Source organism: Narcine bancroftii, chromosome 3, assembly GCF_036971445.1.
Source record: "Narcine bancroftii isolate sNarBan1 chromosome 3, sNarBan1.hap1, whole genome shotgun sequence".
Taxonomy (NCBI): Eukaryota; Metazoa; Chordata; class Chondrichthyes; order Torpediniformes; family Narcinidae; genus Narcine; species Narcine bancroftii.
In genome coordinates this window covers 156,359,256-156,374,895 of record NC_091471.1, presented here as the reverse complement: position 1 = coordinate 156,374,895, position 15,640 = coordinate 156,359,256, and the positions used below count along the sequence as shown (strand labels likewise).

The following is a 15,640-nucleotide window of genomic DNA, read 5'->3' as shown; positions in this document are numbered from 1 at the left end:
ACTGTACCAGGTGCCAAACCTCCAAGGTCCAGCGATACATGCGAGCCCCCATCCAGAACTTTGACCTTGTGGTTCTCAGATTCCAACACATCCACGTTGATGTTGTCAGGCCCCTGCCAGTGTCCAAGGAGGCTTGTTACCTCCTCATGGTGGTGGATCGGGTCACAAGGCCATCCCGATTTAGGAGGCCTCCGAGGAAACGTGCGCCAGGACTCTGGTCAGCCAATGGATCGCCCGTTTCGGAGTCCCAGCGCACATCTCTAGTGACAGAGGGGCACAGTTCACATCTGCCCTGTGGACTCAGATGGCGAAGCTCTTGGGGGTCAAGCTCCAACCACACCACAGCATACCACCCACAGTCCAAAGGGTTGGAGGAGAGGTTCCACAGGCACCTGTAGGCATTGCTTATGGCCAGGCTCTCTGGACCAGACTGGGCGGACAAACTACCCTGGGTCCTCCTCGGGATTAGGAAGGCACCCAAGGAGGACCTGCAGGCTTCAGCAATGGAGATGGGCTATAGCGCACCGATTTCTCTGCCGGGTGAGTTTTTTGACCCAGATCCTGACACCACGGCCACCAACAAAAACCTGCTGGTGGACCTATGCAGGCGACTGGCTTCCCTAGCTCCCCACCTCTGGCACGTGGCCGTTTCCTCTCCCCAAAGAGCTCGACTTGGCCCAGTTCGTTTTCCTGCGGAGGGGACCACAAGGTGCACCGCTACAGTGACCATACAAAGTCTTGCACCAGTCCTGCGGAACCTTCACCCTGGACGTTGGGGGAGAGAGGAACGTTTTACGATGGACCGCCTGAAGGCGGCCATCTGGACTTATCACAGCCAGTGCAGATGGCCACACCCAAGCGCCAGGGCCGTCCGCCAAAGCAACAGGATGCGTAGTCAGTTCTGGGGGGATTGTGTGGTGGCGCACATCCTCATGGCGAATCGGCCCTGTTTGTATTGCCACATGGCGGGGCAGCCATGGGGAAATGGTGTCGTTAGATGTTTCTCTCTGTCTCCAGCTTCCCTTCTAGCGCACGCCCTGGACAGAGATTATGATGTCACAATGTACCAGGTGACTGAGCTCATGCTGCCCTTAAAGGGACGTGCTGAATTTAAATAAAAACAGTCGTTGACGCCCTCAAAGTGGTGGCTCTGTTTCTTCCACTGCTCACACAGCCACGTGTGTGTATATATATGAAGATTAATATTAACACAATTCTGTCACAGTAGGAAACTCCAAAAGGTTGTGACTGTTGAAATCAAGCTATGTGATTAATTCCCCATCTATTCTCAAGGTATTATAAAGTCTTTAATTTTAACTGGGGATCACTGAAACAACTCTGCTAAAAGTGCCTCCACCTTGAGTAGCTTTTGGCTCCAAGACAAGGTTGCTCAAATCTACCAATTCCCACAAGCTGCAGTGATAACAGAAATATTGCAGCCCTGGCATCCCTACTGTTTTTTTCTCAATACTGTAGGCTTTTGGCAGTTCTGCTCACTCAGTATTTAGTATGCTATTCAAAGGTCTAAGTTCAAATTTATTGTTAGTATTTACATGAGATTTGTTTTCCTGTGGGTGAGGCAGAATTAATGATTGTCCAAAAAACTACTCAAGAAGATGCATATATGTGTAAACAAATAAAAAAGTATAAACAAATACAAAGAGGGAAAAAAAGTGCACAAGTAAGAGTCCTTAAATAAGTCTCTAATTGAGTTTGTCATTGGGGAGTCTGATGATGGAGGGGTGGAAGCTGTTCCTGAACCTGGTGGTGCGAGTCTTGTGGCACCTATACTTTAAGTAATCTCTTACTAATCACAGAGCACTTATGGCACAGGGATTGCTTAAGGTGGAATGTGAGTTGGGGGGATGGGGGGGGAGGAGTTTGAAAACCACTAATTTAGATGAAGACATTTCTTTTCATCTGTCCTAAATGGTTGACCCTCGTTTTGAGAATTTGACACCCCTTTCCCCATTCCAGAATTGCCCAGCCAAAGTAAATAACCCTGCCTCTCCTCTGTTATACTCCAAAAGAGCTTTGTGCATGCTGGTAAAGTTCTACTCTGTTTAAAGTTTACTTGAAGAGAAAGGTAACAAGGATATAATGATGGCTACATGTGTCTCAATTGATTATTTTTTATTTTGCCTGTAAGCAAAGGAGCTGTGTGTTTGTTTGTGTGTGTGTACTCTGTAAGATATTAGGTATATGCATGTATTAATTACTTTATTGTTGCAACATTTAATGAAAGTTAGCCAGAAGTACATTCCAAATTGTCAGTCTAGATTGCCTCTTGAGTGACATGAGGCAAGGGCAATCCTTATATTTTGGAATATTTTATTTTTATTTTTCCAAGACTCATAGAACATTATTACATATATCATATAAATAGTATTTTAAAATTAGAGTCTCATATTATTGCCCAAATCTCCCTCCCCCCACCAAATGCTAACATAAAAAAAAATCATCCAAAAAGGAAGGGGTGTTTGAGCATATCCTCATTAATTACTCCATATCCTGATCTTCAGGAATTCATTATTCTTAAAATATTAAGTTTAACATATAAGAATAAATACAGAATTGACAATTACATAATAATTCATTTGTACGCACAAAAAATGTTAATGTGAAAAAAGTAGATAAAACTGCATCAATAATTGCTTGTAATACCTCAAACTCATTGAATTGAATTGATCCATGCAACCATGTTAAACACTTTTATTGAAATAGTTTGTATAAAATAAAGAGAAAAAAAACTAAAGCTAACTCTAACCCCTCCTTCTAATCAAGGTTACCTTTTGAATTAATAAAAGAAAAATCAATAATATGGAACCCCTGGTGACCCCGGAGAGCAGGCAATGAACCACTGGGACTTGCAATAAATATTAATTCTTCCAATTATAAAATAGGCCCCACAACTTCATAAATTGAAACTTTCTATCTTTAATATTATATCTAATTTTCTCTAAACTTAAATAGGATATTACGTTATGTAATCACTATGTATGAGTAGGGATGAATCATCTTTCCATTTCAACAGCTAAATTTAATCTTTTCAAGAGACACTTTAGATATTTACAAATTAGACATTTGTTCAGTCTAAGATTTCAGATTTTCCTTGAATTTCCACACTAATATTCTTTAATAATTTACAGTTTTATTTTCATGGTGGATTAACATCATGTATTTATAATAATTTATTGGATTTAAATTCAGATCCTGTGGCAGAGATTGAGAGCTATTGGGAGCTAGATTTGAATTTAACATTCTCAGATGAAAATTGGAACTTTTCTTGCAGCTTGATTAATAATTCCTCATTTTGTGTAAAACATTGCTTATTACAATTTAAGGTGGTGCACAAAACTTGTACGTCCAAACTTAAATTAGCTAATTTTTATGCCGATATTGATCCATTATGTGAAAAATGTAAAATTTTTCCCTCATTAGCTTCCCTCATTCATACATTTTGTAAGTGCCCAAATTTAGAGAGATTCTGGAAAGACGTTTTTAAAATTTTATCAATGATTCTTAAGATTATTTTGGAACTTTGCCCATTAATTGCTTTGTTTGGGTTTTCTTGTGATTCAGAAAAAATTATTATTGCCGCCTCAGGAAAAGGTTTTAGCTTTTACCATGTTGATAGCCAGATCTTAAGGAATTCAATGCTATTTACCTAACTATATTATTTAAACCTGTTTGGGAAAGTTAATGATATTCTTAAGCCAGTATGATTCAAATAAGGTTACCATAGTTTAACAAACATGTCATATTTCTTTCTAAGATTATAAGTTATCTTTTCCAGAGGGATACAACTTTGCATTTTTATATTCCAGTGAGTAATAAGTAGGGGGGAGTCGGACTTCCATGTAACAGCTATACATCTCACAAACTTATTTGAGGTTTTGATAGTTTTGTGCCAATAAACATAAGATTTGCTATTCTGGTTCCAGTGGAAAATCCACTTCTATAATTCTTTTGTCAAAATTTCTGTTGTCATACCAAAAGGATATATTCACGCATAGCTAGGTTGAATGTATAAATATTCTAACCTCTATACTATGCTAAAACACGAGTCCAGAATTTCAGATTTTAAACCAAATAATTTTTGCAGTGTTTGATGTAAGTGGTGCATAAAATTATATTGTATCATTCTATATCTGACATTAATAAATGATGTCATATTATCAGAGCACATTTTTGACCAATATTGTTCTTGAATCCTTTTACCCAAGAGGCAAGTCAATTAGTGGAAAGTCAATTATGTATCTTTGATGGGTTTGGGATCAGTGTGTGATCAAGCCAGAATTGTCTTATTGATCCTTGTTAATTGACCAATTCGATGCTTTCAGTTTTTAATACAAAACTGTGAAATTCTTAAACTTTCAGAGGAGAGCTACTCTCACTGCGAAATATAGAACGGTTGCATAAAAAACCTAAGTCAGATAAAGAAACTCGACTAGCAACAGCCATGGTAAGTAATTGGGAATGTTCTTTGTCATAGCTTCGCTGTATTTTGAGATCAAAGAACTTCTTCCTACACATTGCATTGATTTCTTCCTGGGATAGTTCTTATATTTAACATGCTTTATTTTTATTTTTTTAATTCTTTGCCAGATTGATTTTGCTGTTCAATGCACTGTGCCCAAAGCACCCTAAATAGAAATGAACTAATTTTTAAAAGGCCACATAAAACTAGTAGTTTATTTATTGTCCTATTTCTTTAGCTCTTGAAAAAAGACATTAAAGAACAAATTTTTATAGATTTAATTTCCTTAAATATTTATGCCATAAAAGATTGTGAATGTATTTTGCTCAGAATAATGATACAGCCATGAAAATAGAAAATTAAAGAAGTATAGAGTTGCCTCAAACACAATCAGTCCTTTTGTAGTATGACTATACCTGGATTGATTTGGAAAGTATGAAAATCTGTACTGTCAGAATCATAACTCAGCCGAAGCTGAAGGAACCAGATCTTATGACCAATGTTGGTGAAATGTCAGATGATACTGCATTTTTTTTAAAACTGCCCTTAAAGGGCTAGGGGGTAAATTCAATCTTCCTCAATTCTGACATGTTAGAATTTGCCATTTTCTACAAGGGATCTGTACCAGTTAGATTGAAAAATATCTCTCAGATGGCAATGTGAGAAGTAAAAAGAGAGAGAGGTATACACATCAAATTAAGAAACTTTAAAATATATATTTTTTACTTCCAGAATATAAATAAATTAATCAGAAAGATTGAAGCAATATACTTGTAAAATTAGTTTTTCAGGATGAACAAGGCACTTATGCCTTGTTGCATGATTTGATGAGACTTTTTTATTGGGTCCTGCAAAGAAAAAATGCCGTAAATCACAAATTGCCAGTTAGGTTTTGAATGTCTTTGAACTAAAATATTCACTTTTTAATATTTTAAATGAGTTTTGCTGAAACTGCTTTTTCACCCAAATTAACCACATGCATAAAGATTTGATTACATTTGACAATTACCTTGGGTGACTGAATTACTGTTTAGCATTTGCCATTTTTGAGGCTTAGATGTAGTATTTACTGATTACACTTCATTGTATCCATGTCTCAGTTCTGTGTCTGTTTATAATAATCTCTCCTTCCCTTTCTAGTTTCCACAGTTCTTCTCTCCTGATGGTGGTAGTTAATATTGGATTGCAGTTTCATTGGTCACAAATCTCTTTGGTATATTTTAAAATAAAATTAGGCATCCTTGAGCAAAGCTGCACAGCAAATGTTAACCTGATGCATATTGTGGAGCATCATGTATAGTACCATTAACATTTTCTTATCCTTTGACAACATATTCTTTTCACACAAAAAAATATTTAATTGAATTTAGAAAAATCCCATCACCCATTATCACCAGCATATTGCAAATAGTCAATATATAACAAGAAATGTATTGACTATTAATTTCTGTAAAAGTGCTAATAGAACCATAGAACACTACAGCACAGAAAAAAGGACATTCAGCTCTTCTAGTCTCTGCCAAAACATCATTCTGCTAGTCCCACTGGTCTGTACCCATTCCATAACCCTCCAGACCTCTGTCATCTATCCAATTTATTCTTAAAACTTAAGAGTGAGCCCAACTTTTCCATGTCAGATGACAGCTCATTCCATACTCCTACCACTCTCCGCATGAAGAAGTTCGCCCTAAATCTTTCCACTTTCACCCTAAAGCCATGTCCTCTCGTATTTATTTCTTCTAATCTAAGTGGAAAGAGCCGGCTCGTATTTATTCTGTCTATACCCCTCATAATTTTGTAAATCTCTATCGAATCTGCCCCCCATTCTTCTTAGCTCTAAGGAATAAAGTCCTAACCTGTGTAATCTTTCTCTGTAACTCAACTCCTGAAAACCAGGCAACATCCTGGTAAATCTTCTCAGCACTCTTTCATTCTTATTGATATCCTTCCTGTAATTTGCTGGCCAGAACTGCACATAGTACTCCAATGTTTTATACAATCTCACCATAACATCCAAACTCCTGTCCTCAATATTTTGATTTATGAAGGTTAAGATGCCAAAAGCTTTCTTCACAACCCTGTCTACCTGTGATGCCACTTTCAGGGAATCATGTATCTGTATTCCCAGATCCCTTGGTTCCTCCGCACTCCTCAGTGTCCAACCATTTATTCTGTATGTCCTACCTTGGTTTGCCTTCCAAAGTGCAACACCTCACACTTTTCAGCATTAAATTCCATTTGTAATTTTCTGGCCCATTTTTCCAATTGGCCCAGATCCCTGTGCAAAGCCTTCCTCGCTGTCCACACCGCCTCCAATCTTAGTGTCATCAGCAAACTTGCTGATCCAATTTCCAACATTATCATCCAAACCATTGATGTAGATGACAAACAACAATGGTCCCAGCATCAATCCCTGAGGCATACCACTAATCACAGGTCTCCTGTCTGAGAAGTAGTCATCCACTACCACTTTCTGTCTTTTACCATTCAGCCAATTTTGAATCCAGTTTACAACCTCTCCATAGATACCTAGCGTCTGAACCTTCTGAATTAACCTCCCATGTGGGATCTTGTCGTTACTAAAGTCCATGTAGACAACATGCACATCTATTTTTTTGGTAACATTCTCGAAAATCTAAAAGATTTGTTAAACATGACCTACCATGCACAAAGCCATGCTGACTATCCTTAATCAGCTCTTGGCTGTCCAAATACTTGTATATCTGATCTCTCAAAACACCCTCCAATAATTTACCTACTACTGACGTCAGCCTCTCCGGCCTGACAGGAACATGCAAACTCTGCACTCCCAAAATTTCACTTTTGAAGGCCTTCCACTTACTGAACACATCTTGCCTAAAACAACTCATCCTAATCCATTCTTCTGAGATTCTTTCTCATTTCCATAAAATTGGCCTTTCTCCAATTTAGAATCTCAACTCAAGGATCACACCTATTCTATCCATAATTAACTTTAAACTAATGACATCATGGTCACTGGACCCAAAATATTCACCTACACATACTTCTGTCACCTGATCTGCCTGGTTCCCTAGTAGGAGATCAAGTATTGCATCGTCTCTTGTTGGTTTAGAAAACTTTCCTGAACACTAGGATTCCAGTAAATATGTGGAAAGTTAAAACCTCCTACTATCACAACTTTCTGTTTCTTATATTAGACTATCTCTCTACAGATTTGCTCCTTCCATTCTCTCTGACTAATGGGCCATCTATAAATCAAACTCTTAAGTGTGGTCACACTTTTCCTGTTCCTCACCTCCACCCATATGGCCTCTGTAGACAAGCCCTCTGGGCTACCCTGCCTAAGCTGTAATATTTTCTCTGACTAGCAATATTTGGAGATAATGAGCTAAGCAATGGAAAGTGGCCCTTGTGCCCATCATTATACATCTATTTCTTCACACAGGCCATCTGTCCAACCCTGTTAACTCAACTACCCAATAATTTTATCTAATTTATTGAAATTCCTGTAAAATAACTTGTCAATTTTGCTTTGTTTTTTAAAAATTCATATTTTGAGTGATTCCTATTTGTTTAAAATCCAAATTCCCTTTTAATTGTATTGTATGCTTCCAACTATCCTCCAGTCAGAAGGTTGTTATGATCTCATAACCTATTTCATCATAATTCTTCCGGATCTGCACCAAATTGGCTTTTTACAGGAACATAAAAGTTTTCCAGGAACATAAAAGTGTAGGCTTGTGGGTTTGTTTTAGCTCCAGTGAAAAGTCTTTAAAACCTTAATTGCAATTTTAAAGCCTTGCCTATTCCTTATCACATCTGGCAATGTCCTGACCCTCACATCCCATCTCGGTGGGGTTTGTAGATAGCCATTTCAAAAATCCAGCTGGTCACTTTGGTTTTCTGCTTCCACAGCTGCTTTAAGTAAGCATAGCACGAAGCATTTGATCAAGTATATCCATCTGGATAAATAAGTGGTTTAAATACCTTTGAAAGTATTGATTGTTTTGTGGCAACATGACTCCAATTTTCATTTGTTTATTTATGAGGACTGGGAAGTTGTGATTTATAAATATTTTGTCTTCATTTTTACAGCTTTAATGTTGTATTTTTCTTTGCTTACTACCGTCAGAAAACTCAAGTGACAGCAGTCAATGGAAACCAGTTTCATTGCCCTAATTAAATATTGGCCAATTTAGGGTAAAATTCCAACTGATTAAAACGTGCTACAATAGCATTTTGCTCCTTTAGCAACTCCACAGGAGCAAACTATGGTTAATGTAGCCATTTGCGCGACACTGTTGCCATGCCAGCGACATGGGTTCAAATCCGGCACGATCTGAAAGGAGTTTGTACGTTCTCCTTGTGTCTGTGTGGATTTCCTCTGGGTGCTCCGGTTTTCTCCCACCCATCAAAACCTACAAGGTTGTAGGTTCATTTGGGTGTAATTGGGCTGCATGGGTTTAAGTGGCCAGAATCAGCTTCTATTGTGTTGTAAATAAAAATAGGATGACACGGTTAACATAGTGGTTAGAGCAAAACTATTACAATGCCAGTGATCCAAGTTCAAATCCAGTGCTGTCTGTAAGGAATTTGTATGTTTTTCCTGTGTCTGTGTGGGTTTCCTCTGGTTTTCTCCCACTCTTTAAAAAAAATGTACAGGGTTTGTAGTTTAATTGAGGTATTTGGACGGCATGGGCTTGTGGGCCAGAAGAGCCTGTAACCATGCTGTATATCTAAATGAATCTACTGGTGCCCACCATGAGAATATGTGCAACTTATCTTTGGGAAAAGCAGCCAGTGATTTCAGTGTCTGACCTCTAACCATAACATTTTGACAAAAATGTTACTGCTGCAACTTCAGTGATATTGCTCTGTGCTCTTTATTAATCTGAAACACTTTTCTTTTGTTTAAAACTATCTGCCAGGCTGGAAAATCTGACAGAAGTGAGTTTGTGAGAAAGAGAACCAAGTTGAATCCATTTGCAAGCACAACTAACCAAGACAAGAGAAAGCAAAAGAATTTTATGATGATGCGATACAGCCATAAAGTGAAATCAAAAGGCAGACGTTCCTTCAGGGATAAGCAGGTGATTAATTTATTCTTATGTTGTTATTTTTAAATAAAGATATCCTGGACCTCCCCCCCCCCCACCCGCCCTTAGCAAAGGAAGGACCAGCTTGTCAGAGAGCAGAGAGAAGGAGGGGGAAATACTATATAGCTCCATAAAAGATTGCTCAGGATCTGATAAAATAGCACAAGTGGCATGAGAATGATGCATAACTATTGGTTGCTTATTTGTAAATGGTGCACAGAAAGACCCTTTATTTCTAATATGCATTTATTTTTTTCTGTCTGCTACACATGAAAAGAAGCTCATGGTTAGGACAGTATCTGGTTAAAGCCACTGTTAATGGATGTAATGGACTGTTGTAATATTGTTACAAGACCAGAGGACACACAAAGCCAGCAGCCAAGACAAATGGTTACTTAAACAAAATTTGCTTTTAATTATCTTTAAACATGGAAACAGAATTACACTTTAACTTATCACTATTGATTTATCTAACCTAACTTAACCCCCTTCTAATTCTAACCACATGTGTATGTAACGTATGTGTAAGTTCAGAAAAGTTCTTTGGTTCACAGTCCAATCTCACTTCTCATTCCTCCAAGTTTACTGGTTGCAGACAATTCTTATACTGTGTACAGAATTAAACATTTATAAAGTTCACCAGGTTTTTGGTGCTTGAAAGGTAAATGGAAGGTTCTTGTCAGTTTTAAGAGAGAGATTTGTTGTTCCAGGCATCCACAACTGATATACTTCCATCAGCCACTCCAGTGTCTTGCTGACAAAATTTTCCCCTTCAGGGTTCTCCAGATGATAACCTCCTTCCTTCAGGTCACTAAAGAGTTCCTTTTTGTTTCTCTTATTCCAAGTGAAACATTAGACAGACAGTCTTCTCCTCTTGTATGATCCACAAGGCTTTGACCAGGCCGTCTTACAAATGGGCTTTCCATAAGCTTGCTAGCTTGTCCTGTTCCAGTCCTAGCTACTGTTGCTAGCTGTAACACTGTACAAGTAATCTCTGTATTTCTCTCTGAGAGAAAGCCTGTTTGACTCTCTCTGCTTGCAAAAACACATGACCCTCTTAGAACAGCAAGCTCTCTTCCAAACAGAAGTGGCTCTGACATGCTCTTTCATCTGTTGCCTTTTGTAAACAACAATCCATTAGTAAAGTCTCTTGAGTACTCTTCAAAGCTCTTGCAAAAGCTGTGAGGCCCCAATATGTCTAGCATTGAGCAGAGCTCCAGTATTTCAAATAAGATCTGTTTTAAAGTATTTGTATTGACCTACTCTAACAAACTTTTCTCAATTTATCTCCCAAAAACATATCTATATACTCTGTCACAATATCTTTTTATGATACTAGCTGAGAATGATGCACGTATGAAATGAACCAGGGTATTACATTGACAGAGAGGTAATGTTTAGTTTCATGGACTAGAGATAAAACCTGGGGAAAATAAAATAGGAAGCAATTTTGGCAAAGATTGGTGAAGGACACCAGTGGGGAACATTTAAAACAGCAGTTAACAGAGCCTAGGAAATAAATATTAATGAAGCACCATAAATAAGAGAACAGTGAGGGTAAGAATAGGAACAATGAGTTCATTGACATTGTTCAGAGGAAGACGAGAAAAAGAGAAGCATGTGAACTGGAGATGCCGCAATCTTGCGCTAACGATGAGAAGTTGGAGGGACTCAGCAGGTCGCAAAGTATTTCTGGAGAGAAATGTCTACCCATTTTTAAGAATTCAAAGAGACTGAAAGACAAAATATTAAATGATTGAGAGAACTGAACAGTGGAAATGTTTTGCTGAAATTGAATTGCATCTCATAAATTCCATTTGCAAAGATATGCAGGAATTCAAATATCAGGTCCCATTATACCAAAAAATGAACAAGTGAAGGCTGATGTGTGAGCCAACAGCAGGTCTGTCCAATTGTGGTTTCCCCAAATTGACTTCACACCCACTCTGCGATCCTCCATCTTCACAAGATGCTTCTCATAATTTTTAAGTGTTATTAATCTCATATTAATTCCACAATGAAACACGACTCTGCTTTTTTTGGTCTCAAACACTGAATCAGCATACTGGAAATTAAAAAAAAAATACAGTTGCTAAAAATCTGAATTAAAGTAGGAACGTGCCAGAAAGAGCATGTCAAGTAGTAACTGTGGAAAGGATTAAAAAAAAATTATAAGTTATTGATCATTCACAATTATTTGTAAGAATTTTTTTTTTTGGCAGTGTTTTCTTGAATGGAAATGTGAATTGGAGTATTGTGTTCAGTTCTAGTTGCCTCATTACATGAGGGATGTGAAAGCTTTTGAGGGAGTACAGAGGAGCTTTACCAGATTGTTTCCTGGAATGAAGAAAAGGTAATATGAAGTAAGCTTTCTCTTTGGATTGATGAGGATGAGAGGAAACTTAATAGACGTATGTAAGATTGAGAGGTACAGATACGCTGGGCAGCCAGCACCTTTTTTCCAGGGCAATAAAAGCAAGTACCAGAGAACATCTGTTTAAGGAGAAAGGAGGAAAGTTTAGAGATGTCAGTTTTTTTTTACACAGAGGGGATAAGTGTCTGGAATGAATTGCTGGAGGGGTGGTGGAGGTTGGTACAACAGGGACATTTAAATGACATTTAAATATAGAGGGTTAGGGTTGTGTTTGGAAAGAGTTAAGTTGTTGTGGCCTGAGTTTGTATAGGTTCGGCACATCATTGTGGACTGAAGAGCCTGTTCTTTGCTGTAATGTTCTGTAATGAATTTAGTGGAGTTGACAAGTGATAAATGTAGCGTTGACATGAAGAAAAGATTTGATAAAACTTGGGACATGCTGATGCATTGCTCAGTGTAATGGATGGTAGATCTACAATACAGGAGTGGGTGGAAGGGGGAAAGAAAACATAGGCTTCATCAGACTTAAAATGCAATTCTAAGTGAACACATTGCAAGCAAGTGCTTGAAATGTGGAAAGGATACGCAACTTATCTAAAAAAGACTTGTTTGGAGTTCAAAAAGTGAAGAGCTGAAGTCAACTCCAATGAGACCTCAACTCCAGTGAGACCTCAACTCCAGTGAGACCTCAACTCCAGTGAGACCTCAACTCCAGTGAGACCTCAACTCCAGTGAGACCTCAACTCCAGTGAGACCTCAACTCCAGTGAGACCTCAACTCCAGTGAGACCTCAACTCCAGTGAGACCTCAACTCCAGTGAGACCTCAACTCCAGTGAGACCTCAACTCCAATGAGACTGTATTGTGAGGAGGTTATCATCCAGTAATGTCCCAGATAGCTTTGTGGATTTTTCAAGTTCAAGTGTATTTTCATTTGGATGTCCATATACATATCTTTGGCTTGGCTTCGCGGACGAAGATTTATGGAGGGGGTAAAAAGTCCACGTCAGCTGCAGGCTCGTTTGTGGCTGACCAGTCCGATGCGGGACAGGCAGACACGATTGCAGCGGTTGCAAGGGAAAATTGGTTGGTTGGGGTTGGGTGTTGGGTTTTTCCTCCTTTGCCTTTTGTCAGTGAGGTGGGCTCTGCGGTCTTCTTCAAAGGAGGCTGTTGCCCGCCAAACTGTGAGGCGCCAAGATGCACGGTTTGAGGCGTTATCAGCCCACTGGCGGTGGTCAATGTGGCAGGCACCAAGAGATTTCTTTAGGCAGTCCTTGTACCTTTTCTTTGGTGCACCTCTGTCACGGTGGCCAGTGGAGAGCTCGCCATATAATACGATCTTGGGAAGGCGATGGTCCTCCATTCTGGAGACGTGACCCATCCAGCGCAGCTGGATCTTCAGCAGCGTGGACTCGATGCTGTCGACCTCTGCCATCTCGAGTACCTCGACGTTAGGGGTGTGAGCGCTCCAATGGATGTTGAGGATGGAGTGGAGACAACGCTGGTGGAAGCGTTCTAGGAGCCGTAGGTGGTGCCGGTAGAGGACCCATGATTCGGAGCCGAACAGGAGTGTGGGTATGACAACGGCTCTGTATACGCTTATCTTTGTGAGGTTTTTCAGTTGGTTGTTTTTCCAGACTCTTTTGTGTAGTCTTCCAAAGGCGCTATTTGCCTTGGCGAGTCTGTTGTCTATCTCATTGTCGATCCTTGCATCTGATGAAATGGTGCAGCCGAGATAGGTAAACTGGTTGACCGTTTTGAGTTTTGTGTGCCCGATGGAGATGTGGGGGGGCTGGTAGTCATGGTGGGGAGCTGGCTGATGGAGGACCTCAGTTTTCTTCAGGCTGACTTCCAGGCCAAACATTTTGGCAGTTTCCGCAAAGCAGGACGTCAAGCGCTGAAGAGCTGGCTCTGAATGGGCAACTAAAGCGGCATCATCTGCAAAGAGTAGTTCACGGACAAGTTTCTCTTGTGTCTTGGTGTGAGCTTGCAGGCGCCTCAGATTGAAGAGACTGCCATCCGTGCGGTACCGGATGTAAACAGCGTCTTCATTGTTGGGGTCTTTCATGGCTTGGTTCAGCATCATGCTGAAGAAGATTGAAAAGAGGGTTGGTGCGAGAACACAGCCTTGCTTCACGCCATTGTTAATGGAGAAGGGTTCAGAGAGCTCATTGCTGTATCTGACCCGACCTTGTTGGTTTTCGTGCAGTTGGATAATCATGTTGAGGAACTTTGGGGGACATCCGATGCGCTCTAGTATTTGCCAAAGCCCTTTCCTGCTCACGGTGTCGAAGGCTTTGGTGAGGTCAACAAAGGTGATGTAGAGTCCTTTGTTTTGTTCTCTACACTTTTCTTGGAGCTGTCTGAGGGCAAAGACCATGTCAGTGGTTCCTCTGTTAGCGCGAAAGCCGCACTGTGATTCTGGGAGAATATTCTCAGCGACACTAGGTATTATTCTATTTAGTAGAATCCTAGCGAAGATTTTGCCTGCAATGGAGAGCAACGTGATTCCCCTGTAGTTTGAGCAGTCTGATTTCTCGCCTTTGTTTTTGTACAGGGTGATGATGGTGGCATCACGAAGATCCTGAGGCAGTTTACCTTGGTCCCAACAAAGCTTGAAAAACTCATGCAGTTTGGCATGCAGAGTTTTGCCGCCAGCCTTCCAGACTTCTGGGGGGATTCCATCCATACCTGCTGCTTTGCCACTTTTCAGTTGTTCGATTGCCTTATATGTCTCATCCAGGGTGGGAACCTCATCCAGCTCTAGCCTTAGGGGCTGTTGAGGGAGCTGGAGCAGGGCGGAATCTTGGACTGAGCGGTTGGTACTGAAAAGAGATTGGAAGTGTTCTGACCATCGGTTGAGGATGGAGATCTTGTCGCTGAGGAGGACTTTGCCGTCTGAGCTGCGCAGCGGGCTTTGGACTTGGGGTGAGGGGCCGTATACAGCCTTTAGAGCCTCGTAGAAACCCCTGAAGTCGCCAATGTCCGCGCTGAGCTGTGTTCGTTTGGCGAGGCTAGTCCACCACTCATTTTGGATCTCCCGGAGTTTGCGCTGAAGATGGCTGCATGCGCGACGGAAGGCTTGTTTCTTCTCTGGACAGGACGGCTTTGTAAGGTGAGCCTGGTGGGCAGCTCGCTTCTTTGCCAGCAGCTCCTGGATTTCCTGGCTGTTTTCGTCAAACCAGTCCTTGTTTTTCCTGGAGGAGAAGCCCAGTACCTCTTCAGTGGATTGCAGTATGGTAGTCTTCAACTGATCCCAGAGGGTTTCAGGGGACGGGTCCGTGAGGCGGGTTGCAACGTCGAGCTTTGCTTTGAGGTTTGCCTGGAAGTTTCCTCTCGCTTCGTCTGACTGCAGTTTTCCAACATTGAACCTCTTTCTGGGGGCTTTATTGTTCCTGGGCTTTGGCTTGAAGTGAAGGTTGAGCTTGCAGCGAACCAGCCGGTGGTCAGTGTGGCATTCCGCGCTAGGCATGACCCTGGTGTGGAGCACATCTTGTTTGTCACTTTCTCGCACCAGGATGTAGTCCAGGAGGTGCCAGTGTTTGGATCGGGGATGCATCCAGGTGGTCTTAAGGCTGTCCCTCTGCTGAAAAAGGGTGTTTGTAATGACAAGCCGCTGTTCTGCGCAGAGCTCCAACAGGAGGCGCCCATTGTCGTTGCACTTGCCGACGCCATGCTTGCCCAGGATTCCTGGCCAGGTTTCTGAGTC

The 15,640-nt window shown here is 40.7% G+C and overlaps 1 protein-coding gene across 2 annotated transcripts in view; it reads left to right on the top strand.

The window, feature by feature from the left end:
* Positions 1 to 15,640, top strand: part of sdad1 (SDA1 domain containing 1) — a 106,791-nt gene that overhangs the window by 79,692 nt on the left and 11,459 nt on the right. Inside the window, exons 20-22 of one of the 2 annotated variants that reach the window (XR_011353865.1) lie at positions 4,381 to 4,465; positions 9,391 to 9,552; positions 11,823 to 11,911. Coding sequence is in view for 1 of the 2 variants with exons in the window: in XM_069925499.1 (XP_069781600.1) it covers positions 4,381 to 4,465; positions 9,391 to 9,552 (247 nt within the window). In the remaining variant the exon portion in view is untranslated. The remainder of the gene's footprint in view (positions 1 to 4,380; positions 4,466 to 9,390; positions 9,553 to 11,822; positions 11,912 to 15,640) is intronic. The other variant, XM_069925499.1, reaches the window with a different exon arrangement.